Raw genomic sequence first — 27,562 nt, 5'->3', positions numbered from 1 at the left:
TGCCGGGAAAGAGCGAGCCTGGGAGATTAAAGCGACGCGCGAGGCGAGGCCGCGGGCTCCGGGGATTGTCCGCCGCCACCGCCACCGCCACTGCCGGAGGAGGAGGAGGCGAGGGGGTGGGGGAGAGACAGGGACAGGGACAGGGACACCATGAGCTCGGCCGACGAGAAGCGGAGGCAGCGGGCCCACCAGCACCAGCAGCAGCAGCACCACGGCGCCAAGCGGCCCGCTTCGCCCAATGTAAATTCCGACCTTTTAATTTTTGTGGGTTGTTTTTAAAAAAAATAATAATAAATAAATCCAGCCCGAGGCCTGTGAAAGAGAGAGGGGGGGGTGGGCCCGGCCCGGCCCGTGTGGAGGACGAGGCAATTTCTGGGGATATGGGGGTGGGGGATCTCAAGGCCCTTTGTGTCGGATGCGGCCGGGCTTCAGTCAGGGGGTTTGAAGCTTCGGCTTGTCTGCGGCCTCGGGGCTGAGGCGGTGTCTGTCCTTCCTTCCTTCCCTCCCTTCCTTCCCTTCCCTCCCTTCCCTCCCTTCCTTCCTTCCCTCCCATCCTTCCTTCCCTTCCTTCCTTCCCTCCCTCCCTTCCTTCCTTCCTTCCTTCCCTCCCTCCCTTCCTTCCTTCCCTCCCTCCTTCCTTCCCTTCCTTCCCTCCCTCCTTCCTTCCCTTCCTTCCCTCCCTCCTTCCTTCCCTTCCTTCCCTTCCTTCCCTCCCTCCTTCCTTCCCTCCCTCCTTCCTTCCTTCCTTCCTTCCCTCCCTCCTTCCTTCCCTCCTTTCTTCCTTCCTTCCCTCCCTCCCTCCCTCCCCCCCCCTCCCCCAGAACCCGGGGGATTGTCTCTTTTTTTTTCTGGTCCACCTTTTTAAAATAGGGGGCCAGCTCCGCGGCGGTGGGGGCTCATCACAAACTTGACCCCCCAAAACCAAACTTTCCATCACCAAGCAGCGACCACTTTTGACTAGCTGCTGAATTGCCCCCCCCCCCCCCCCCCTCTCTCTATACCCCTGCAATGTTTCCATGGTTTGGGGAATTGGGGAGGGGAGGGGAAGGTGTGTGTGTTTTTTTTTTGTTGGTTATTGTTGAGTTTTGGCAGAGCTGTCAACGACGCCTGAGCGGGTACATGAGCTAGTAAACATGTGGAGCTGTCGTTTTATCCCGCCTTCCTCTCCCCCCCCCCCCCCCCCCCCCCCACACTGACATCAGTGCTGCTCTAGGGGCATTAGCAACCCATCCAGTATTTTGGCCCTTGCCTCAGTTTCAAAAGACTTGCTTGACACCCCCCCCCCCCCCCCCCCCACAGCTGAATTTCATCCTGGAAAAACATACTTGGTGCATTTTTGAGCACACATCATTGGATAGCGATTGGGAGTTTGCACCATGCTCTCTTTCTCTTCCCCCCCCCCCCCCCCCCCGCCACAAAAATAGCTTGAAGTAAAATTGTAGCATGCTTTTGGCCACCCTGTTTGATGTCCGGGCCATCAATTAATTCAGCAGAGTTAAATTCAGCAGAGTCAAGCAATGAAACCTTTATGATTCACTCTTGCAACATGTGTTTGAAATACAGGGCTCTTCCATGATATTGCTCCCAGTAAGTCATCAGACTAGGGTGCTGTTTTATAAGGGCAAGAGATTTCTATCATTATAATGCACAGTGCTACTAAAGTATAGGTGTGTGCTGGCTACAACTGTAATAACTGAACTCTTGAAAGAATGCTAGATTTCTTTTTTTTTTTAAGTGTTTAAGACCACAAAGGCAAACTGATAAATTTGTAAGTAACTGAAGCTTCTGTTTGTAGATTGTAAAATGGTAGTCAATCTCCAGGTCAGAATTAAGAAAAAAAATATGTGTTTTGGTCGATTATTGTTTTGTATCAAAGAATAATGTCTCATAATTGGGTGGAATAAATGTTACTTTTGTGTGTAACAGAAGTGGAATGAAATTGCCTATAAAGTGTCACACAGTAATTGTGACGTGTGGACACGTGATGGGCTGGGAACTCAACATCCAGGGGTATTCAACATTCAGGAAGGATAGAATAAAAGGAAAAGGAGGTGGGGTAGCATTGCTGGTTAAAGAGGAGATTAATGCAATAGTTAGGAAAGACATTAGCTTGGATGATGTAGAATCTATATGGGTAGAGCTGCAGAACACAAGGGCAAAAAACGTTAGTGGGAGTTGTGTACAGACCTCCAAACAGTAGTAGTGATGTTGGGGAGGGCATCAAACAGGAAATTAAGAGTGCGTGCAATAAAGGTGCAGCAGTTATAATGGGTGACTTTAATATGCACATAGATTGGGCTAGCCAAACTGGAAGCAATATGGTGGAGGAGGATTTCCTGGAGTGCATAAGGGATGGTTTTCTAGACCAATATGTCGAGGAACCAACTAGGGGGCAGGCCATCTTAGACTGGGTGTTGTGTAATGAGAGAGGATTAATTAACAATCTCATTGTGCGAGGCCCCTTGGGGAAGAGTGACCATAATATGGTGGAATTCTGCATTAGGATGGAGAATGAAACAATTAATTCAGAGACCATGGTCCAGAACTTGAAGGGTAACTTTGAAGGTATGAGGCGTGAATTGGCTAAGATAGATTGGCGAAGGATACTTAAGGGGTTGACTGTGGATGGGCAATGGCAGACATTTAGAGACCGCATGGATGAATTACAACAATTGTACATTCCTGTCTGGCGTAAAAATAAAAAAGGGAAGGTGGCTCAACCGTGGCTATCAAGGGAAATCAGGGATAATATTAAAGCCAAGGAAGTGGCATACAAATTGGCCAGAAATAGCAGCGAACCTGGGGACTGGGAGAAATTTAGAACTCAGCAGAGGAGGACAAAGGGTTTGATTAGGGCAGGGAAAATGGAGTACGAGAAGAAGCTTGCAGGGAACATTAAGGCGGATTGCAAAAGTTTCTATAGGTATGTAAAGAGAAAAAGGTTAGTAAAGACAAACGTAGGTCCCCTGCAGTCAGAATCAGGGGAAGTCATAATGGGGAACAAAGAAATGGCAGACTAATTGAACAAGTACTTTGGTTCAGTATTCACTAAGGAGGACACAAACAACCTTCCGGATATAAAAGGGGTCAGAGGGTCTAGTAAGGAGGAGGAACTGAGGGAAATCTTTATTAGTCGGGAAATTGTGTTGGGGAAATTGATGGGATTGAAGGCCGATAAATCCCCAGGGCCTGATGGACTGCATCCCAGAGTACTTAAGGAGGTGGCCTTGGAAATAGCGGATGCATTGACGGTCATTTTCCAACATTCCATTGACTCTGGATCAGTTCCTATTGAGTGGAGGGTAACCAATGTAACCCCACTTTTTAAAAAAAGGAGGGAGAGAGAAAGCAGGGAATTATAGACCGGTCAGCCTGACCTCAGTAGTGAGTAAAATGATGGAATCAATTATTAAGGATGTCATAGCAGCGCATTTGGAAAATGGTGACATGATAGGTCCAAGTCAGCATGGATTTGTGAAAGGGAGATCATGCTTGACAAATCTTCTGGAATTTTTTGAGGATGTTTCCAGTAAAGTGGACAAAGGAGAACCAGTTGATGTGGTATATTTGGACTTTCAGAAGGCTTTCGACAAGGTCCCACACAGGAGATTAATGTGCAAAGTTAAAGCACATGGGATTGGGGGTAGTGTGCTGACGTGGATTGAGAACTGGTTGTCAGACAGGAAGCAAAGAGTAGGAGTAAATGGGTACTTTTCAGAATGGCAGGCATTGACTAGTGGGGTACCACAAGGTTCTGTGCTGGGGCCCCAGCTGTTTACATTGTACATTAATGATTTAGACGAGGGGATTAAATGTAGTATCTCCAAATTTGCGGATGACACTAAGTTGGGTGGCAGTGTGAGCTGCGAGGAGGATGCTATGAGGCTGCAGAGTGACTTGGATAGGTTAGGTGAGTGGGCAAATGTGTGGCAGATGAAGTATAATGTGGATAAATGTGAGGTTATCCACTTTGGTGGTAAAAACAAAGAGACAGACTATTATCTGAATGGTGACAGATTAGGAAGGGGGAAGGTGCAGCGAGACCTGGGTGTCATGGTACATCAGTCATTGAAGGTTGGCATGCAGGTACAGCAGGCGGTTAAGAAAGCAAATGGCATGTTGGCCTTCATAGCGAGGGGATTTGAGTACAGGGGCAGGGAGGTGTTGCTACAGTTGTACAGGGCCTTGGTGAGGCCACACCTGGCGTATTGTGTACAGTTTTGGTCTCCTAACTTGAGGAAGGACATTCTTGCTATTGAGGGAGTGCAGCGAAGATTCACCAGACTGATTCCCGGGATGGTGGGACTGACCTATCAAGAAAGACTGGATCGACTGGGCTTGTATTCACTGGAGTTCAGAAGAGTGAAAGGGGACCTCATAGAAACGTTTAAAATTCTGACGGGTTTGGACAGGTTGGATGCAGGAAGAATGTTCCCAATGTTGGGGAAGTCCAGAACCAGGGGTCACAGTCTAAGGACAAGGGGTAAGCCATTTAGGACCGAGATGAGGAGAAACTTCTTCACCCAGAGAGTGGTGAACCTGTGGAATTCTCTACCACAGAAAGTAGTTGAGGCCAATTCACTAAATATATTCAAAAGGGAGTTAGATGAAGTCCTTACTACTCGGGGGATCAAGGGGTATGGCGAGAAAGCAGGAATGTGGTACTGAAGTTTCATGTTCAGCCATGAACTCATTGAATGGCGGTGCAGGCTAGAAGGGCTGAATGGCCTGCTCCTGCACCTATTTTCTATGTTTCTATGACTGGAAATGTATTCAAACACATGTTTTCTATGTTAAAAGTACCATAGAAATGCAGGTTCATCGGGCCTAAAATTCCAGCTTCACCGGGTCCATACGAAGTGCGCACGGACCTGGTGAGGCCTCACAAAAGCCGGTTTTCTGATCTATCAAAGATTTCTCTTGACGGATCCTCCGCATCCTTGGTGAGACCGCACCTGGAGTATTGTGTGCAGTTTTGGTGGTCTTACCTAAGAAAGGATATACTTGCTATAGAGGGAGTGCAGCGAAGGTTCACCAGACTGATTCCTGGGATGGCAGGACTGGCGTATGAGGAGAGATTGGGTCGACTAGGCCTGTATTCACTAGAGTTTAGAAGAATGAGAGGGGATCTCATTGCAATGTATAAAATTCTGACAGGGTTAGACAGACTGGATGCGGGGAGGATGTTTCCCTGGTTGGGAAGTCTAGAACAAGGGGTCACGGTCTTAGGATACGAGGTAGGAAATTTAGGACTGAGATGAGGAGAAATGTTTTCACTGAGGGTGGTGAACCTGTGGAATTCTCTACCACAGAAGGCTGTGGAGGCCAAGTCACTGAATATATTTAAGAGGGAGATAGATAGATAGATTTGTGTACATAAGACATCAAGAGGTTTGGGGAAAAAGTGGGAATATGGTGTTGAGATAGAGGATCAGCCATGATCATATTGAATGGCGGTGCAGGCTCGAAGGGCAGAATGGCCGCCTACTGCTATTTTCTACGTTTCGATCACGCAGGAGAGATTGGGCTATCTGCCCAACTCATGCCCAGCGAATGACCTCAAACTTTTACACCTGGTGAAAGCAGGTGCATAGCCTTCTTTTACCAGCATTAGAGTTTTAAAACATATAAAAATTAAATTTAAATACACTTTTTTTACCACAAACCCTGTCCATTAAGGTAAGTTTATGTTTTAACACAGTTTTTAAAAAAAAAAACTATTTTTTCTAAAACATTTAATTGCATTTAATTTCAATTCATTTTAAATGAGATGTTTTATTTATTCTGTGTTTGGGTGTCTTGGGGGGGGTTTTCTCATTGATAGTAATGGGAACTTGTACAAACAGAGCTCCCAATGTTATCAATGTGCCAGGCCCACGTGACTCCAGCTTGGACTTGCGTACCGGAAAGACCTCTCCCCATGCGCTGCACAGCAAATCTAGGACTCCGACTGGGATCTTAGAAACATAGAAACATAGAAAATAGGTGCAGGAGTAGGCCATTCGGCCCTTCTAGCCTGCACCGCCATTCAATGAGTTCATGGCTGCGTTCCTCCGAGAACACCAGGTACTTTTGTAGATTTTTTGGGGATCGTACGAAGGAAGCCTCCGACCGCAATTTTAGGCCCATTGGCTTTAGTAAGTCTTTGTCAACTGCATCTAGGGGAAGTATTCTGAAATTTGAATTTACTAGCTGCACATTGTAATAAGTTACCATTTTAGTTGCAGATTGGATATGTAGCTCATTTATCTGAAATTTACCATCAACTAATGTGGTACAAAGACGAATTGTACCCTTTGCCCGGTACCATTTTTACTGCAAATGCTCGAATTAGTGATCGATCTGAGTGTGAAGAAGTTCATCACCCTCTTTCCTTTTGCAGGATAAAGGATCTAGTACTACCTGGGAATCGGCTGATTTGGGTGACGATGAACGGAAGTTGAAATTCCTACGGCTAATGGGAGCTGGGAAGGTAAACTGCAAGTTACTTTCTGTCGTAGATTTTAATGGGAATGGAAGCTGTACTCTTTCCAAAGCCATCTCAGTATTTTGTTCCTGAAACTAAACAGTTAGCCTAGCATCTTGGGAAAATGCTGGAGTCCATTACTAAGGAAGTAGCAGCAGGACATTTAGAAAATCATAATACAGTCCAGCAGAGACAGCATGGTTTTATGAAGGGGAAATTATGTTTGACAAATTTGCTAGAGTTTGTTGAGGATGTAACGATCAGGGTGAATAAAGGGTAACAGAGAGTCGGGATGAATGGGTCATTTTCAGATTGGCAAACTGTAACTAGTGGGGTGCCACAGGGATCAGTGCTGGGACCTTCGCTATTTACAATATTAATGACTTGGAAGAAGGGACCGAGTGTAATGTAGCCAAGCTTGCTGATGATACAAAGATGGGAGGAAAAGCAATGCATGAGGAGGACACACAAAATCTGCAAAAGGACAGACAGGCTAAGTGAGTGGGCAAAAATTTGGCAGATGGAGTATAATGTTGCAAAGTGTGAGGTCATGCACTTGGGCAGAAAAAAAAAATCAAAGAACAAGTTATTATTTAAATGGCGAAAGATTGCAAAGTGCTGCAGTACAGTAGAATCTGGGGGTACTTGTGCATGAAACACAAAAGGTTAGTATGCTACAGTTGTACAGGGTATCGGTGAGGCCACACCTGGAATATTGCGTGCAGTTTTGGTTTCCATATTTACGAAAGGATATACTTGCTTTGGAGGCAGTTCAGAAAAGGTTCACGGTTGATTCCTGAGGTGAAGGAGTTGTCTTATGAAGAAAGGTTGGGCCTACACTCATTGCAGTTTACAAGAATGAGGTTATCTTAGTGAAACGTATAAGATTGAGGGGGCTTGATGGGGTAGATGCAGAGAGGATGTTTCACCACGTGGGGGAATCTAGAACTAGGGGCATTGTTTTTGAATAAGTGGTCACTCATTTAAAACTGAGATGAGGAGAAATTTCTGCAGAGGGTCGTGAATCTGGAATTCTCTACCCCCAGAGAGCTGTGAAGGCTGGGTCATTGAATATATTTAAGTTGGAGATACAGATTTTTCAGCGAAAAGGGAGTCGAGGGTTATGGGGAACGGGCAGGGAAGTGGAGTTGAGGCCAAGATCAGATCAGCCATGACCTTATCGAATGGCGGAGCGGGCTCGAGGGGCCAAATGGCCGCCTTCTCCTATTTTTTATGTTCTAATGTCCAAACACTACAAAGAAGGCAGTAATAAAATTACTTGGCCATCTGGTATCTTTGTGGTTAGATTGGTGTTAGTGCAAAAATAAAAGCAAAACTAGATGATGTTCTGTATCGATAAGTGAAATAAGCCTGTGCAGTTTCAAGTTGATTCATGGTGGGGATGGGTGGATTGTCCATTTACATTTAGGAACCACAAAAATGGCTGGTGTGCAAATAATACACCAGTGCTGTGAGTTTGAAGTTGTGTAAAGAACTTTTGGAGTTATCCTGGCTTAGTTTATGGTGCTCATTTTCCTTTGGGTTGGTAGGTTGTGGCTTTGAACCATATTCGAGTACTTGAGGGCATTGTCTAAGCTGACACTCCAGTACTGTACTGAAAAGGTGCTGTATTGTCAGAGGTGCAGTCCTTTAGATGACATGTTAAAACAAGGCCCATTCTGCTTTTTCAGGTGAAAGGTAAAGTGTCCATGGAACAACTTGAAGAAGCTTAGTTCTCCTGGTGTACTGACCAACATTCCACCATTATACAATACCACCAAAAACAGCTTAATTGTTTGTGTGACCTTGCTGTGTGCACATTGGCTGCCATGTTTGCCTGCATCATAACCGTGAATGCACCTCAGAAGTAATTAATTGACCGTAAAGTGCTTTGGAACATCCTGAGGATGTGATGAGGTAAATGTAGGTTTGTCCATTCTTTACCCTCCACTTGTGTGGGGGAGTGTGTTTAATGGTTGCAAAAATTACAAAACTTTCTACCCTTCAACTTGGTGGGATGAACATCCAATATTTTACACAAATAAACCTGAGGTAGGAAAGAGAGTTTTTTTGATCATGAGATATTGCCGACAGCAACAGTTTTCATTTATATAGTGCCTTTTAACGTAGAAAAATATCTGTAGGCACTTCATAGAAGTGTAATTAGTCAAAAATTGATGCCAAGCCAAAAGATGGAGATATTAGGAGGGGCAGCTAAAAGCTTGATCATAGATGGATGTTCGTAGGAGAAGGGGTGGGTGGAAAGGCCAGAGGTTTAGGGAGTGGATTCCAGAGCATTGGACCTAGATGGCTGAAAGTCCAGCTGTCAATGCTGGGGCGAAGAAACTAGGATGCACAAGGGGTTACAGTTGAATGAGCCCAGTTCTTGGAGGGTTGGAGAAGGTTACAAAGATAGGGAGGGATGAGGCTATAAAGGGATTTAAACACAAGTGAAAATTTTGCATTTGAGACATTGTGGGGGACCGGGAGCCAATGTAGTTCAGCAAGCACAGGGGGATGAGTGAGCAGAGCACCCTATAAAGAGGTAGGATTTTCTTGATTGATTTTTTTGGGAGAGGATCCTTATCTTGGCTGAGCCAACAAAACATTTTCTTCTGGGAAGAGACCTTGACAGCCAAGAAATTCTCGTGTATCTCAGCCACTGGATGCAGTTCAGCAAAGACTGAATTGGACTGTTTACCTGACATTTCAGCTGGGGAATGGACTCTGGTCCAATGGCACCAGATGATGGGGAGAAAAAAAAATACTTGGAAAGAAATTAGAACAAAAATATTAGCACTATTTTATGGCTCGTTCATTCATTTGTTAGTTTCTATATAGCCAGAAGTAAGTGATCTACTTGTTTTGACTCTGCTGTTTGGTTCATTAAACTGTTTATAGGTTCCTGCTTACTTGGTGCCCTGCTTACCCACTAGATCAAAGTCTGAAGTCCAGGGGACAGTTTAAAACATACTTCGGCAATATATCAATCAATAATACATGGGCTCAGATGATCTGACCCATCGTTGCTGCATTTGCTACTGACTGGCTAGATTTCTGCCAGCGATTCCAGTATAGAAGCAATTCCTCGCCAGTCCTTTAGAGTTGGGTAACAATTGTGGTCTCATGAGAGAAAGAACTCTTGTATTGCGCAAAGGGCCAGCAGGTTACTTCTCTGATGTGGGTCAATTCTTCAACAGGGTAAAGCTGCCTCTGTCAAGAACTTAAGAATTTGGAGCATGAGTAGGCCATTTTGCCCATCGAGCCTGCTCCACCATTTAATAAGATCATAGCTGATCTGATTTTGGGCTCGGCCCCGCTCCCCATAACCCTTCACTCCCTTATCACTCAAAAATCTGTCTCCACCTTAAATATATTCAAAGACCCAGCCTCCACAGCTCTCTGGCAGAGAATTCCACAGATTTATGACTAAGAAGAAATTCCTCTTCATCTCAGTTCTAAATGGGCGACCACTTATTCTTAAACTATGCCCCCTAGTTCTAGATTCCTCCACAAGTGGAAACATCCTCTCTGCATCTACCTTGTCGAGCCCCCTCCATATCTTGTATGTTTCAATAAGATCACCGCTCATTCTTCTAAACTCCAATGAGTATAATACCCAACCTGCTCATCCTCTTTTCATAAGTTAACCCCTTCATCTCTGGAATCAACCTAGTGAACCTTCTCTGAACTGTCTCCAATGCAAGTATATCCTTCCTTAAATACGGAGACCAAAACTGTACGCGGTACTGCAGGTGTGGCCACACCAATACCCTGTACAGTTGTAGCAGGACGTCCCTGCTTTTATACTTCATCCCCCTTGCAATAAAGGCCATTTGCCTTCCTGATTACTTGCTGTACTGCACACTAACTTTTTGTGTTTTATGCACAAGGACCCCCCCAGGTTCATCTCTACTGCAGCATTTTGTAGTTACACTCCATTTAAATAATAATTTGCTTTATTTTTCCTGCGAAAATGGATAACCTCACACTTTCCCACATTATACTCCTTCTGCCAAATATTTGCCCACTCACTTAGCCTGTCAATATCCCTTTGCAGATTTTTTTGTGTCCTCCTCACAACTTGCTTTCCCACCCATCTTTGTATCATCAGCAAACTTGGCAATGTTACACTCGGTCCCTTCATCCAAGTAATTAACATAGATTTCCAAGGCACCCCACTCGTTACTGTTTGCCAACCAGAAAATGACCCATTTATCTCAACTTTCTGTTAGCTCATGCGCTATCCATGCCTCGGGAGCCTATTACCCCCAACCACGAGGGACTATGGAGCGTCATCCACCATTTCGGCTGCCCCCAAAAGTTTGTCGCCATCCTCCACCTGCTCCATGACGACATGCAGGCTGTGATCCTGACCAACTGATCCACCACAGACCCAATCAACATCCGGACCGGGGTCAAGCAGGGCTGCGTCATCGTGCCAACCCTCTTCTCGATCTTCCTCGCTGCAATGCTCCACCTCTCACTCAACAAGCTTGGAGTGGAAGTAAACTATAGAGCCAGTGGGAACCTGTTCAACCTTCGTCATCTCCAGGCCAGATCCAAGACCGTCCCATCCTCTGTCGTCGAGCTACAGTACGTGGACGACGCTTGTGTCTGCGCACATTCAGAGGCTGAACTCCAAGTCAACATCTTCACCGAAGCATACGAAAGCATAGGCCTTATACTAAACATCCGTAAGACAAAGGTCCTCCACCAACCTGACCCCGCCACACAGCACGGTCCCGCAGTTATCAAGATCCGCGGCGTGGTCCTGGCCACTTGCCATACCGTGGGAGCCTATTATCAGCAAGGTCAGCCATCAACGATGAGGTTCAACACTGCCTCCAGTTCACCAGCAGACTTCGGCCGCCTGAGGAAAAGAGTGTTTGAAGATCAGGCCCTCAAATCTGGCACCAAGCTTATGGTCTACAGGGTTGCAGTGATACCCGCCCTCCTGTATGGCTCATAGACATGGATCATATACAGAGGACACCTTGAATTGCTGGAGAAATACCATCAGCGATGCCTCCACAAGATCCTGCAAATCTGGGAGGACAGATGCACCAACGTCTGTGTTCTCGGTCAGGCCAACATCCCCAGCATTGAAACACTAACCACACTCGACCAGCTCCGTTGGGCGGGCCACATTGTTCGTATACCCGACACTAGACTCCCAAAGCATGTGCTCTACTCGGAACTCCTACATGGCAAGCAAGCCCCAGGTGGGCAGAGGAAACGTTTCAAGGACACCCTCAAAGCCTCCTTGATAAAGTGCAACATCCCCACTGACACCTGGGAGTCCCTGGCCAAAGACCGCCCTAAGTGGAGGAAGAGCATCCGGGAGGGCGCTGAGCACCTCTAGTCTCGTCACCGAGTGCATGCAGAAAACAAGTGCAGGCAGTGGAAGGAGTGTGTGGCAAACCAGACTCCCCACCCACCCTTTCCTCCAACCACTGTCCGTCCCACCTGCGACAGAGACTGTAATTCCCGTATTGGACTGTTCAGTCACCTGACAACTCACTTTTGGATTAAAGTCTTTCTCGATTTCGAGTGACAGCCAATGATGATGATGGATTACCCCCAACCCCGTGAGCTCTTGTGCAGTAACCTTTTATGTGGCACCTTATCTAATGCCTTTTGGAAATCCAAATACACTACATCCGCTGGTTCCCCTTTATGCAAGCCATTCCTAACATCCTCAAAGAAGTCCAGAAAGTTTGTCAAACATGATTTCCCTTTCATAAAACCATGCTGACTCTGCTTGACTATTATGCTTTTCCAAATATCCTGCTACTGCTTCCTTAATAATAGATTCCAGCATTTTACCAATGGTAGGCTAACTGATTCATCATCATCATAGGCAGTCCCTCGAAATGAGAATGACTTGCTTCCACGCCAAGAGTGGAAGAGTTCACAGGTGTTTCAATGATATTCTGGATCCCGAACTACATCCTGAAGGGTGGATTTTTTTTTTTACGTGTGGTGGCTGATGCACCCCAGCCACCACACGGGCTTGACAGAGCTAGGTCATGGTCCAGCATCATGGATTAACCAAGACGACTGGAGACCAGCTCTGCTGCACTGACCTAGTGCGCACACAACCACAGTGTGGGCTGGCCCGTGCTGCCCCTGGGCCCGAACTTTCGCCTCTCCTGGGCCCTGATCACATCCCTCTACGAACTCCTTTGCCCCGACCTCGCCCCTCCTGCTGTACCTGCCCACATTGGAAACAGCCGTTGCCCTCCTGCAGCAGCACGCACTGCTCCCTGAAGTGGCATGCCACCGCACCATGCTCCCTCTAATGGCCCCGGCCTGCTGATGGTCTATAGTTTCCTGCCTTCTGTCTGTCTTTTTTAAATAGGGGTGTTACATTTGTTGTTTTCAATCTGCTGGGACCTCTCCAGAATCCAGGTAATTTTGGTAGATTGCAACCAATGCATCACTATCTCTACAGCCACTATTTTTAAGACCCTAGAATGTAGGCCATCAGGTCCAGGGACTTGTCCACCTTTAGTCCTATTATTTTACCGAGTACTTTTTCTTTAGTGATTGTTTCAAGTTCCTCCCACCCTATAGCCCCTTGATTTTCTATTGGGATGTTTTTAGTGTCTTCTACCTTGAAGACCGATGCAAATATTTGTTCAAAGTCTCCGCCATTTCCCTGTTCCCCATTATTAATTCCCCAGTCTCATCCTCTAAGGGACCAATGTTTACTTTAGCTCCTTTCATCCTATTTATATACCTGTAGAAGCTCTTGCTATCTGTTTTTAGATTTCTTGCTAGCTTACTCTCATACTCTATCTTCCCTGTCTTTATAATTGTTTTAATTGATCTTTGCTGATTTTTTAAAAAATTCCCAATCCTTTAGCCTCCCACTAATCTTGGCAACTTTGTATGCCATTTTTTTTCCAATTTGGTACCATCCTTTACTTCCTTAGTTAACCAGAGATGGTTCTCCCTTCTCACAGTCTTCTCACTGGAATATATTTTTGTTGAGAATTATGAAATATCTCCTTAAATGCCTGCCACTGTTTATCAACCATATTACACTTAAATCTATTTTTCCAGTCCACTTTAGCCAACTCCGCCTTCATACCTTTTGTAATCGCCTTTATTTACGATCAGGATACTGTTTTGAGATCCAACTTTCTCTCCGTCGCAACTGAATTTGAAATTTGCTATGGTCACTCTTTCCTAGAGGATTCTTTACTATGAGATCATTTATTAATCCTGCCTCATTACACAGTACCAGATTCGAGATAGCCTGCTCCTTGGTTGGTTCTGCAACGTGTACTGTTCAAGGAAGCCATCTCGGATACACTCTATGACCTCTTCCTCAAGGATACCTTGGCCAATTTGATTTGTCCAATCCCCATGAAGATTAAAATCGCCCATGATTATTGCTGTACCTTTCTTGCAAGCCTCCATTATTTCTTTCTTTATACTTCATCCAACAGTGTAGCTACTGTTAGGGGGCCTATAGACTACACCCACCAGTGACTTTTTCCACTTATTATTTCTTATCTCCGCCCAAACTGATTCTACATCTTGATCTTCTGAGCCACTATCATTTCTCACTACTGCACTGATCTCATTCTTTATGAACAAAGCTACCCCACCTCCTTTTCCTTTCTGTCTATCCTTCCGAATTGTAAAATACCCCTGAATATTCAGTTCCTAGTCTTGGTCACCTTGCAACCACATCTCTCTAATGGCTATCAGATCATACCCATTTATATCTATTTGTGCAGTCATCAACTCTTATCTTGTTATGAATGCTGTGTGCATTCAGATAAAGAACTTTTAATTTTTTCTTTTTACCATTTTTCCCTGCTTTCACTGCACTTTCTGATGCACTCTTATGTTTATATGTTCTGTCCCTTCCTGTCACACTCTGGTTATCTTTTTTCCCATCACTACCCTGCTGTATTGCTCTTTGACTTTTTGAATTTCCGCTCACCTGAATCCTTCTTTCCCCGCCCCCCCCAACACACTATTTAGTTTAAAGCGCTCTCTGCAGCCCTAGTTATTTGATTCACCAGGACATGAGTCCCATCGTGGTTCAAGTGGAGCCTGGCCCAATGGAACAGCTCCCTCTTACCCCAGTACTGGTGCCAGTGCTCCATGAACCGAAACCAATTTCTCCCACACCAATGTTTGAGCCATGTGTTCATCTCTCTGATATTATTTACCCTATGCAAATTTGCTCGTGGCTCAGGTAATAATCCAGAGATTATTTTGCTTTTTAATTTAGCCCCCAGCTATTCATACTCCCTCAGCAGAACCTCTTTTTGTTCTACCTTTGTCATTGGTACATACGTGGACCACGACAACTGGATTTTTCACTCCCACTCCAAGTTCTTCTCCAGCCCAGAGGAGATGTCCTTAACCTTGGCATCGGGCAGGCAACACAGCCTTCGGGACTCATGGTCTCGGCTGCAGAGAACAGTATCCCCCCTCTAATGATACTGTCCCCCTACCACTACAACATTTATTTTTACTCTTTCTCTCCCCATCCCCACTTGAATGGCCCCCTTTACCACGCTACCAAAATTCTCTGGACTCTGGGGAGGTACCAGCGGATTGGAAAGCAGCTAATGTAACGCCTCTGTTTAAAAAAAAAAGGCGAGCAGACAAAAGGCAGGTAACTATAGGCCGGTTAGTTTAACATCTGTAGTGGGGAAAATGCTTGAAACTATCATTAAGGAAGAAATAGCGGGACATCTAGATAGGAATAGTGCAATCAAGCAGACGCAGCATGGATTCATGAAAGGGAAATCATGTTTAACTAATTTACTGGAATTCTTTGAGGATATAACGAACATGGTGGATAGAGGTGTACCGATGGATGTGGTGTATTTAGATTTTCAAAAGGCATTCGATAAGGTGCCACACAAAAGGTTACTGCAGAAGATAGAAGTACGTGGAGTCAGAGGAAATGTATTAGCATGGATAGAGAATTGGCTGGCGAACAGAAAGCAGAGTGTCAGGATAAATGGGTCCTTTTCGGGTTGGAAATCGGTGGTTAGTGGTGTGCCACAGGGATCAGTGCTGGGACCACAACTGTTTACAATATAGATAGATGACCTGGAAGAGGGAACAGTGTAGTGTAACAAAATTTGCAGATGACACAAAGATTAGTGGGAAAGCGGGTTGTGTAGAGGACACAGGCTGCAGAGATTTGGATAGGTTAAGTGAATGGGCTAAGGTTTGGCAGATGGAATACAATGTCAGAAAGTGTGAGGTCATCCACCTTGGGGGAAAAAAAACAGTAAAAGGGAATATTATTTGAATGGGGAGAAATTACAACATGCTGAGGTGCAGAGGGACCTGGGGGTCCTTGTGCATGAAACTCTTTTTGGATCCTTGTGCATGAAACTCTTTTTGGATCCTTGTGCATGAAACTCTTTTTGGAGTTTATCTGAAAAACATAAAACATTAAACTGTGCCACCCGACCTGGATGACACACCAGACATTTACAAGGCCCTTTTTTCTTTTTTGTGGGTTTTTTTGGGCACTAAAATCACATTTTTTCTAGTGCCCCCTATAAAAGGGGAGGGGGACACTAAAAGCACCGGCAGTTAAAACAAATTAAACTTTAAAACAAAATCAAATTAAAATTTGGTTGCCGGGCGTGACGATGCACTCCAGTCCCTCCGGTGCCCACCTCTCGCGGAAGGCCTCGAGCGTACCGGTGGACACCGCGTGCTCCATCTCCAAGGACACCCTGGCGCGGAAGAGAGGCAGGCAGTCAGGTTGAACGACCCCCTCGACCGCCCGCTGCCTGGACCGGCTGATGGCACCCTTGGCCGTGCCCAGGAGCAGTCCTACGAGGAGGCCCTCGGACCTACCCGCTCCCCTCCGCACAGGGTGCCCAAAGATCAGGAGAGTGGGACTGAAGTGCAGCCAGAATGTCAGGAGCAGCCCCTTTAAATAATAAAACAAGGGCTGCAACCTCGTGCACTCAATAAAAACATGGAACATGGACTCTTCCAGACCGCAGAAATTGCAGGCGGCCTGGGAGTCCGTGAACCGGCTTAAAAATTTGTTGCACGGCACTGCTCCGTGCACCACCCTCCAGGCCAAGTCCCCGATGAATAGTGGGAGGACTCCCGCATAGTGCCCTCCATCGGGAACCCCCCGCCTCCTCCGGACGGCAAGATGGTACGCCATGGCGTGTCCGGACGGCCGGCGAGGATGGCAAAGTTGAGAGTGTGCAGGAGCAGCCCGTACAGGAAACCCGTCCGCGCGGAACTGAAAGGCACGGAGGGGATTTCCTCGAGGCGGCTCAAGTTGTGAGGCGCCGGCTCCCGAGGGAGGTTCCGGGGTTTGGCGCCGATGAGGAATTCCGTCCGGACAGGATCTCCCCACGTGCTTGAGCCTCCTCGATGCACCTAACAGAGTCAGGGCCCAAAGCTGTTTTTAGCGACTCGATGGCTTCGGCCGCGCGGCAGACGTTGGCTGAATTTAGGCGCCGCGCCAGCATGCCTGGCGCCATCCAGCCCGCTCCTCCGCCATCGAGCAGATCCCTGACCCTGGTCACCTCACCAGCCACAGCCCTCTCTTCCGACCGCCACATAAAACCTTGGTCGTGGAGGTACGGATTCCCGAGCAGCAGCTCCTGCAGGACAGCCGCCACTCCAGCCAGCGGAGAGCTCCCAAAAAGTTAATTTGCAGGTGCAGCAGGTAATCAGGAAGGCGAATGGAATGTTGGTCTTCATTGCGAGAGGGATGGAGTACAAAAGCAGGGAGGTCCTGCAACTGTATAGGGTATTGGTAAGGCCGCACCTGCAGTACTGCGTGCAGTTTTGGTCACCTTACTTAAGGAAGGATATACTAGCTTTGGAGGGGGTACAGAGACGATTCACTAGGCTGATTCCGGAGATGAGGGGTTTACCTTATGATGATAGATTGGGTAGACTGGGTCTTTACTCGTTGGAGTTCAGAAGGATGAGGGGTGATCTTATAGAAACATTTAAAATCATGAAAGGGATAGACAGGATAGAGGCAGAGAGGTTCTTTCCACTGGTAGGGGAGACTAGAACTAGGGGGCACAGCCTCAAAATACGGGGGAGCCAATTTAAAACTGAGTTGAGAAGGAATTTCTTCTCCCAGAGAGTTGTGAATCTGGAATTCTCTGCCCAAGGAAGCAGTTGAGGCTAGCTCATTGAATGTATTCAAGTCACAGATAGACAGATTTTTAACCAAAAAGGGAATTAAGGGTTACGAGGAGAGGGCGGGTAAGTGGAGCTGAGTCCACGGCCAGATCAGCCATGATCTTATTGAGTGGCGGAGCAGGCTCGAGGGGCTAGATGGCCTACTCCTGTTCCTAATTCTTATGTTCTTATGTGCTGTGGTCAGTTTGCTCATCCTCCCTGCAGTCCCTGCTCTCGTCCACACAGGGACCTGTTGGATAAGAGCACGCTCTGCGACTCCTCCAATGCTACCTCCTGGGTCTCCATACCTTCCTCACTTGTAGTCACACCCTCCTGACCACGGACCAAATTTGAATTAATTAATCTACGGGGTGTGACTGCCTCCTGGAATACAGCGTCCAGGTAACACTCTTCCGCCCCCCCGATGTGTCGCAGTGTCTGCAGCTCGGACTCCAGCTCATCAACACTGAGCCGAAGTTCCTTGAGATGCAGTCACTTATTGCAGATGTGGTCACCGTGTACCTCAGTGGGGTCAACCAGCTCCCACGTGCAGCAGCAGTAACACATTGCCTGCCCTGTCGTCTCTAATGTATTTAATTAAAGGATCAGCATGGAGCCCGACCCGCATTCGGTGCGGTGGCCCCGACCTGCAAGGACCATCAGTGGGTCGGAGCCTTCAAAGGAGCAGCGTGGAACATACCACTTCAAGGTACAGCTCGAGCCGGCTCAGACGGACGACAGCTGTGAAGAAGGCAACTGGATTGGATGTCACCAAGGTCCAGGTCGCCGATTGGAGCGTGGGCAGGTACAGCAGGAGCAGCGAGGTCGGGGCGAAGGAGTGGCGAGAGACTGTAGATCAACGTGATCGGGGCCCAGAAGAGGCGAGCGCCCAGGGGCAGCACGCGCCCAGGGGCAGCACGGGCCCAGCCCACACTGCGATATGTGTGCGCGCTAGCTCTGTGCAGCAGAGCTGGTCTCCAGTCGTCTTGTTCAATCCTTGCCACTGGACCAAGACCGAGCTCTGTCAAGCCAGTGTGATGGCTGGTGTGCAACGGTCACCACACGTTAAAAAAATCCACGCACAGGCATCTTCCACTCTTCAACATGTAGTTTGGGACCTGGAGAGTATTGGGTCGTTCATCGAAACACCTGCGAACTCATCCCTTTTTGGCGTGGAAGCAAGTCATCCTCGATACGAGGGACTGCCTATGATGATGATTTAATTAATTAAGTTTTCAAGTTTTCTTTTTAATCCCAGTTCTTAATTTAAACCAATGCCCCGGAAAAGAGAGAGAAACTCACCAACCAATCACTTCACTGCTTTCCTGTGACGTCACACTGTGATTCTGATTCTTTTTACTTATCTTCCCAGGTCAGTGGGTGCTGTGCTGGCTGCTTGTTGTTCTGCTCCTGACTCTCGTGTTGTTTCAGCTCAACATGCCACACTCCCTGACTGAACAGTTAATGTAACATTCAGCACCCTGAACTCAGTCAAGGTTTTGCCTAGTATCTTTGTTGCTTGCATGTGTTATAATGCTGTTTTCATATCCATGCAGAGAAGTAATTCGCATATCAATGCGAAGGTGCCAGTGCAGCTTAGTCAGGCTCTGATCTGCCCTGAGCACGCTAAAGTTATACTATAATGCCCTTCAGGAAGCCAATCCACATGGGTCTGTGTTCACACTGGGTGTTGTCTACTTCAAACGAAGACACAGCTGGGCACTTAACAAACATTTAAATGTTTGGAGAAAGCAGACACTCTGCCCTGCAATTTTCTCAAATTGAAAAGGAGCCTTCTAGGAAATAGAGCTCTGGATAGGTCCAGGCATGCATGCACAAGGCTCCTTTATGGTTAACCTGGGTCTGCTGGAAGCACATTTATACTTCAGTTTAAGATCACTAACTGCATTGTTATTATTAAACATGGCCAGTGGTTGTTGCACCCCTTAGGGTAGCCTTCAGTACTTGCTAAATTGGGATCAATCCAAATCCCAAACCTTGAAAAACATGTGCCGAGAACAGTCCTACATTTGGAAAGCTCAGTAGGCCTCTTTATAACCTGGATCCTTGGTGAAGAAAAGCTCAGTGAGATGCGGAATATACCTTGAGGGTAGTAGACAGGCTCAAATTTTTGTTGGTAAGGCATACTATTAGCAGCCTCAACTCGATGCAGGCTTGGCTTGTGCAGATGCTGGCTGCGAGTAGTGATTTGGAAAAGGAATTCAGTTTCCTCATGTTAACCTGCTGCTTTATGTGCTTTCCTATTGATCACACACCCAAACCTTGGTCTCCAGTTTACTCTGGTTCCTTTCAGGTTTTTTAAAAAATCAACCAGGGAACTGGGGACTGCTCCAGTTGCTTTTAGGACCAAACCTGAGTGCAGGCTCCGGCATCAGCAGCAGCGTACTTTTCATGTGAACAGGGCCTTTTACATAAGAAATAGGAACAGGAGTAGGCCATACGGCGCCTCGAGCCTGCTCCGCCATTCAATATCATGGCTGATCTGATCATGGACTCAGCTCCACTTCCATGCCCGCTCCCCATAACCCCTTATCCCCTTTTAAGGAACTGTCTATTTCTGACTTAAATTTATTCAATGTCTCAGCTTCCACAGCTCTAAGACAGCAAATTCCACAGATTTACAACTCTCAGCGAAGAAATTTCTCCTCCTCTCAGTTTTAAATGGCCAGCCCCTTATTCTAAGATCATTCCCTCTAGTTCGAGTCTTCCCCCATCAGTGGAAACATCCTCTGCATCCACCTTGTCAAGCTCCCTCATAATCTTATACGTTTCGATAAGATCACCCCTCATTCTTCTGAATTCCAATGAGTAGAGGCCCAACCTACTCAACCTTTCCTCATAAGTCAACCCCCTTGTATTTTGGCCATTTCGGAGAGCAGTTAAGAGTCAACCACATTACTATAAGTCTGGAGTCTTGTACATACCAGACCGGATAAGGGTTTACAACAATCTGGTAGTTTCATGGTCGCTGTTACTGATACCAGCTTTATAATTCCAGATATATTTAATGAACTGAATGTAAATCCTCCAGTTGACGTGGTGGGATTTGAACTTGCAGCTCCGAATTATTAGTCCAGGTCTCTGGATCAGTTCTCCCTGGGTTTCAAACAAGCTCCTCAGGAGAGATTCAAGTTTAAGGAGGAAATCGCAATCAATGTTTGGGTCAAAGAACTATGTTCACTTCAAAATGCAATACCTGAGATTGAGATATTGCATCGTTGGTTGTATCAAAGGCATATTGTAGGGAAATACGGTTCATGGCGAATACAAATTATACATAAATAATGCTGATGTGCTATTGTGGCAATGCCTTGAGGCAGAAGATTTATTCATGTTACTTCTCAGTTCCTTAAAGTTATAGTTTACCGCTGCAGTCTGGAAGTGACTCTTTCCTTGAGAACTTATTCAATCATTATGGGGACTTTGAATCCCTGTTGATTGTAGCCATCTTTGTCTGCACACCATATGACTGGATGCAGCCCCTTGCTGTGTACGAGGAACATCAGGAGAAAAATAACAATCCAGAAGGGAAATGGGCATAAACTGGGAAAGCAAAATCCTTGACTAATATGCAGTTGAAAAGAAAGCTTAAGGATCAGAATTTGTTTAAAGTAACTGCTGGTATTAAAGCACTTTCTAGAAAGTTTCTGAAATGTAATTTGTAACAAATGAATTTAAATCACCTGTAGCCTACATATACTATCTGGCAATAGTCATTATTACAATATTTAATAAGAGAATTTTTCATTAAAATCAATTACCGTTTCATACATTTAGTTAAGATGAATTTATTCATGGCATGCTGTTGTCGATGGCAAGGCCAGTATTTATTGCCCTTGAGAGGTGGTGGTGAGCTGCTGCAGTCTGTGCTGAAGGTCCTCCCACAGTGCTGACTTTGCCCCAGCAATTTGGTACAACTGAGTGGCTTGCTAGGCCATTTCGGAGAGCGCTGTAGGTCTGGAGTCTCGTATATACCAGACCAGATAAGGATTTACAACAGTCTGGTAGTTTCATGGTCGTTGTTACTGATACCAGCTTTATAATTCCAGATTTATTTAATGAACCGAATTTAAATCTCCCAGCTGACGGGGTGGGATTTGAACTCGCGGCTCTGAATTATTTGTCCAGGTCTCTGGATTACTCGTCCAGTAACATAATCAGTATGCTACTGTAGTCATCGAATTCAACTTACGAAAGTAATAATTGGAACACCGCTCTTATCTGGGACTCTTTCTGAAGTCTTAATTGTGGCCCTATATATCATTCCAGTTATCAATAACTGCTTTAATTGCATCTAATAAACTCAGTTTCACTCATGATCCCAGTAGAAACCAGGTTCAGTTAGTGTACAAAGTGACTTGCTTTGTATCAAATGTGTGTTTTTTTTTTAAAAACCACAGCTATTCCAAAAGTGCCCGCAATTGCAATAATTGATCACTTTACCATGAGGATAGAGTATGAATGCAGCAATTTGGGTGTCATCATCATAGGTGGTCCCTCGAACGAGGATGACTTGCTTCCACGAGTTCACAGTTCCTTCAATGAAGGATCCGATGTTCCAGTCCTGAACTCCAATTGAGGGGGTGGAAGATGCCTGTGCGTGGATTTCTTTAACGTGGGGTGACCGTTGCACACCAGCCACCACACGGGCTTGACAGAGCTAGGCCTTTATCCAGTAGCAAGGGTTAACCAGGACGACTGGAGACCGGCTCTGCTGCACACACCTAGTGCGCACACATATTGCAGTGTAGGCTGGCCCATGCTGCTCCTGGGCCCTGGGCTCTTCTGCACCCCGTACTCTCATCTATCGCACCTCCGCCACGATCGCTCTCCGCTCCTTCACCACAAATATTCATCGCATCTCGCCGCAAACACTCACCGCTCATCCGCCCCGTCCTTCCCACTCCTCTACCAGGGCCCCACCGATGTTCCTGCCCATCTCAAAAACGTTGCATACTTGGAGCAGCTCGCGCTGGAGGTTGAAGTGGTACGTCGCTCCAGCTCTTTTATAGCCTGACCTGTGGAGCTGTTCTCTCGCAGGTCGGGGGGGGCATGATATAAAGCTCTGGTTAGGCCATAACTAGAATGTTGCGTCCAATTCTGATCACCATACTTTAGGCTGGGTGTACCGTTCTGAGGAGGAACTGGCTTGTAATGTCTAATGAAGATTGTTTCATAGTTTTGTGGTTCAGAGAGAAATGGCTTTCATTTGTAACTGGTATAATATCTGACCCTGCTTTATAGGTTAGTTTGTATAAAAATAATAACTTTTATTTATAACTTTAATGTAGTAAAACTTCCCAAGGCGCTTCAACAGTCTTACAACATGTTAGATATTGACATGGGAGGGAAAGAGAAAAAGCGGGAGAAGGAAGTGTAAGAGAGATAAAAGGCTCAGGTCTGAATGCTAATACCGTCCTGAGTTATTTGCCCAATTCTTTTTGACTGCAATGTTTAATTTTTCTCTTTAGAAAGATATTACTGGACGCCCACATCCAGGAGACCACAAATCAACCTCGCTCTTCAGGACAGGTGAGTGAAACCAGGGCATTTTGAGTTACTGCCTTGCTCTAACTTGCCTTGTGCAAGCGCGCGCGCGCGCGCGCGCACACACACACATATGCGTTACTTTCTCAATTCAGCCTTTCTTCCCCACATACCACCACTTGATTCCTCCTCAAGGCTTGATCCCATACTGGAGCCAGATGAACGATCTTTCGGTTGCCCAAAGTTTGTTTTAAATGCTTAGAACTGCAAATCTGCCTTTGTATAAACAGTTATGCAAAAATAACCTTACAAAACCAGTTCTTGCTTTTGGATACGCATACAGGTTGAATCTCCCTTATCCAGGATTCCCTTATCCGGAACCACTCCTCGTCCAGAGCTATTCCCGGCTGCTCTGACATGAACAAATTGAAGTCCTTCCTCGCTGCCGACTCCTGCAATCGTTGGCCTGGCCCCGCGATCCACCACAACCCCCCCCCCTCCCCACCTGCCGCACTCCCAGCTCCAAGCCAGCCAGCCCCAATATCCCTTTGCTCAGTACCTGTACCATCCAATTTAACGTGACCATCCCTCCGGAAAAATCCCTTATCCAGAACAGGCCAGGTTCCGGATAAGGGAGGATCAACCTGTACCCATTTATAGAATGATGTGATGGGAAACAATGCAGTTATTAGCCAACTTTCTTGCTGCAGGTGATAGTTTAATTTTAAAGGACACATTTTGGAAGAAATATTTAAATGTTCTCCATGTGAAAAAAGAAACCTGTGGTTTATTCAGTTTCACAGCTTACCGTGGTGGTATTTGACCTCGAGTTGTTAGTCCAGTACCATAACCATGAGGCTACCATATCTGCCAACTTTTATTTGAACCGTAAATAATAAAATGCAAGAAATTTCCAGATTTTTATTTGGGGGAGGGGGAGTGGTGGACATGCATGCTTCCACTTTGAGGATAGATGGGGAGGTTGACTTTGCATTATGACTAAATACTGCCAGTCACATTGACATCATCAGTGGTGAGCTTATATGTTGGATATTCATGACTTGTTAAAGAATTATGCAAAGTAGTTTGAAGCTAATGACTTTTTTTTAAAGAGTGTATACAATGCATGTATGAATTGCTTAGGAGCTATTGAAACATTCTTAAAGCTGCTCTATCCCAGTGATCATTTCTTTAAGAAATACTAAGGTTTTATTTTAAAACCATCTTGCCATGGGGGCGGGGGAGAGAGAGCCAGCACCAAGATTGCAGTGATTATTTTTTTTGCTACTTGGACTTCTGTCATGATAATTCTGCCATAAAAATAGTCTTCCTAAACTAGTTCCCAGGATGGCTGATATGAAGACTTGTAGTGAAGTATTTGCTTTTTAGGTGATGAAGATAAGAAAATAAATGAGGAGCTGGAGCATCAGTTTCATCAGAGTTTGGACAGTCAGCTGTCGGGAAGAAACAGACGACACTGTGGATTAGGCTTCAGTGAGGTAATGGGCATCCTGTTCCCAGAAGCATTAACCTGTTTTCAAAACCTTGTTTTTCTTTCTCTTTCCTCCCTTTTCCCCCTCCCCCCTGGGTAAAATCAGAGCAATGGGACATCATAAAATTAGAGCTAGGCTATTTTAGGAGTGAAATCAGGAAGCACTTTTTCTGCAAAAGGGTAGTAGAAATCTGGAACTCTCTTTCCCCCCTCCAAAAAAAAAAAGTCTGGATGCTGGGACAATTGTAGCTTTCAAGACTGAAATATAGATTTTTGTTAGTTAATGCTATTGAGGGATATGGAGCAACGGTGGTAAATGGAGTTGAGGTGCAGATCAGCCATGATCGAATTGAATGGTGGAGTAGGCTCAAGGGGCTGAATGGCCTACTCCTGTTGCTATGATTTGATGATTGAGTGACGTTCTTTCGTCTCCCATTAGGCGAGGTGAACCAGTGCCTGGTTGACCTTTTTGTTTGCCTCCACTGTGGGGGAAGTGGCGAGCCTCAAGTTGACTGCTCCCAAGGAGAAATTATAGCAGTGAACCTCTGAGATGCAGCATGCAAGAGCATATGGGGCTCTTGTTGCTGTATTAGTCTTTTTAGTAACTGGCCAATAAAGTGCTTGGTACATGTACCATTCTGTATGCTTCAACCAATCCATGCCAGTGTTTATGCTCTACTCGAACCTCCTCCCATCCTTCCTAATCTCAATCTGCTGCCATAACCCTGTATTCCCTTCTCCCTCATGCTTATCTAGCTTCCCCTTAAATGCACTATAATAGAATCCAGCACTGAAGTGGGCACCGAGCTGTCCTTTATCAAAATGGCATTGGGATATTAACTATTAACAGGACCTCAATTTACATGGACTAATGAGGTTCCTGCCAACTTCTGGCAGGAGCACTGGCTGCCTAAATGGAGGCCCGCTCACAAATTACAGCGGCCAGGAGTTTGGTGCTGAGTGCTTTTTTTTTTTAAATTTAAGATTCTCGTTTCGCTACTACCTCGTGCTGATAAAACCTGGTGGTAGTGAGATTGAAATCATTCCCAAGGCACTTGTTTTTACAGAAAATGTTTCTCTTGCTTAGTGGGTGGAATGTGCGACCTGATTTGTTACTGAAGCGTTCAGAATCGAGGCCTGAAGTTTGACCGTTGGTTTTTACTGTTAGCTGATCTTGGCTCTGGTGACATTGGGGATGGCCCTGGGCTAGGGAAGGGAAAATTCAGCTCTGGTGTCTTCCCTGATCTAATGCTCATGGAGGAGGTACCAAAGAGCTGCACACTCTGCCTGCATCAATGCCTTGATTGGGGGGTCATAAAACTTCTCTGCTTTACTTTAATTTGCACAGTATGTCTGAGTTTATCCTCACCATGGCACTTGCAATTGACTATGAATGTACAGAAATGCAAAGGTCAGGCTCTGAGAATTAAACTGACAAAAAAAAGGCATCAATAACTGATGTAAGCATTTCATGAGCATATCAGAATTCTTAGTGGCAGAGTTCTTCTACTGGCTCATCTTAGATTTGTGTAAATATCAGCTTTTTAAGAGTATGTTTGTCTCACTGTGTTTATTGGCCTAACTTCAAGGCCTTGGACCTTTATCTTCAAGCCAAGGGGGATCTGTAACTCCACACTGAAACGTGACCTGTCCGGTGATCATTGGCATCGGGTTCATTAGATCACAGTGTCTCGTACTTTGCATGGATTGTACCTAGGGAAAGATAAAGGAACCTGTTGGTGCCATAGAGATGGTGTGGTTTTTCGCCAACATTCTCTTGCGTTGTTTTCCCCATTTTCTCCCTTCTCTGCCCCCTTAACCAGGTTCCTTTTTATCCTCCTCACCGAGCACAGTCAAAGAACCTGTTCTCTAGAGCCAGAACAGTCAGACTGGGCGTGGATCGGAGCACTTGAGGTGGTTCAGGATATGAAATCATGATTAGGGGGGAGGCATTAGGTGGGATATCATGTTGGGAAGGAGCTAGCTGGGCAGCCAGGATGAATGTGGACACAAGGATATGGGGCAGGATGGGTGCACATGTTTAGCAGGAACAATTTGGGGCAGGATATACATTAAAAAAAACTCATGTTGTGGTTGCATGGTACTCGTGGTCCAGGACCTGTGTTCATCAGTTATTTAGTAACTCAATCATCTTTTATATAGATTTTTTTTTAAATAGTGATGGTTGTCTAGAAAGCTCTTTAAAAACTTTCACCTGTCTTGCAGCCAGAGGCAGAGGAACCAGAAGTGCAACCGGTCAGTGCTTCTGGAGATTCAGCAGCCGATAGCTTGAATGACTCTGAAAGTAAAGGTCAATTAAAGGATTATTCTTCGGACAGCATGAAATCCAGCGGTGAGGAGCTTCAGTCGGAAGATGGAGACGCTAAAAAGCAGGACCTGAAAAGCAATTATAAAATGATGTTTGTAAAGTCATCTACAAACTAACTCATCCTTTAACAGTCTCCTGTTCTGTTCATTGTTCTGGATTGTACAATTACTATACATTTTACTGAACGCAGGATTGCATTGGGTTTAGTTTCCAATTTTAGTGGTACATGACTATTCTTGCCTACTACATTGTTGTGTCCTCATGTTCTATTTCCACATTTTCTTTTTTTTTTTAAATCTCTCCATTTTGTGAAATTGGCTGTGAGTTTTTCACTTCATTTTTTTTATGGCTACATGTTTTCCAAAGTTTCCTGCTCATATTTTAAGAGTTCCAAGTGTGTAACATCTAAATGAAGATGAGATACTTCTTATGACTCTTATGTAATTTATAAATTACATATCATTTGTGCAATTTTTTTTTTTAAGTGAGTAATGTCCAATACAAGGAACGTAATCAAATTTAGATGGTAAAGGCTAGTTGAAACTCAAGAATTTTTAGCTGTTCATATACTGTATATAAAATAAAACTTGAGAAAAATCTGTTACAA

General features: G+C 45.5%; 1 protein-coding gene across 1 annotated transcript; it reads left to right on the top strand.

Moving 5' to 3' along the window:
• c14h11orf58 (chromosome 14 C11orf58 homolog) lies at positions 1 to 27,562 on the top strand. Its single transcript, XM_070899901.1, has 5 exons — positions 1 to 240; positions 6,383 to 6,472; positions 23,119 to 23,179; positions 24,524 to 24,633; positions 26,853 to 27,562. Exons 1-5 carry the CDS (start codon positions 151 to 153, stop codon positions 27,069 to 27,071), a joined length of 570 nt encoding a protein of 189 aa, XP_070756002.1. The 5' UTR covers positions 1 to 150; the 3' UTR covers positions 27,072 to 27,562.

This window comes from Pristiophorus japonicus, chromosome 14 (genome assembly GCF_044704955.1).
Source record: "Pristiophorus japonicus isolate sPriJap1 chromosome 14, sPriJap1.hap1, whole genome shotgun sequence".
Taxonomy (NCBI): domain Eukaryota; kingdom Metazoa; phylum Chordata; class Chondrichthyes; family Pristiophoridae; genus Pristiophorus; species Pristiophorus japonicus.
This window is presented reverse-complemented; position numbering and strand designations above follow the sequence as displayed.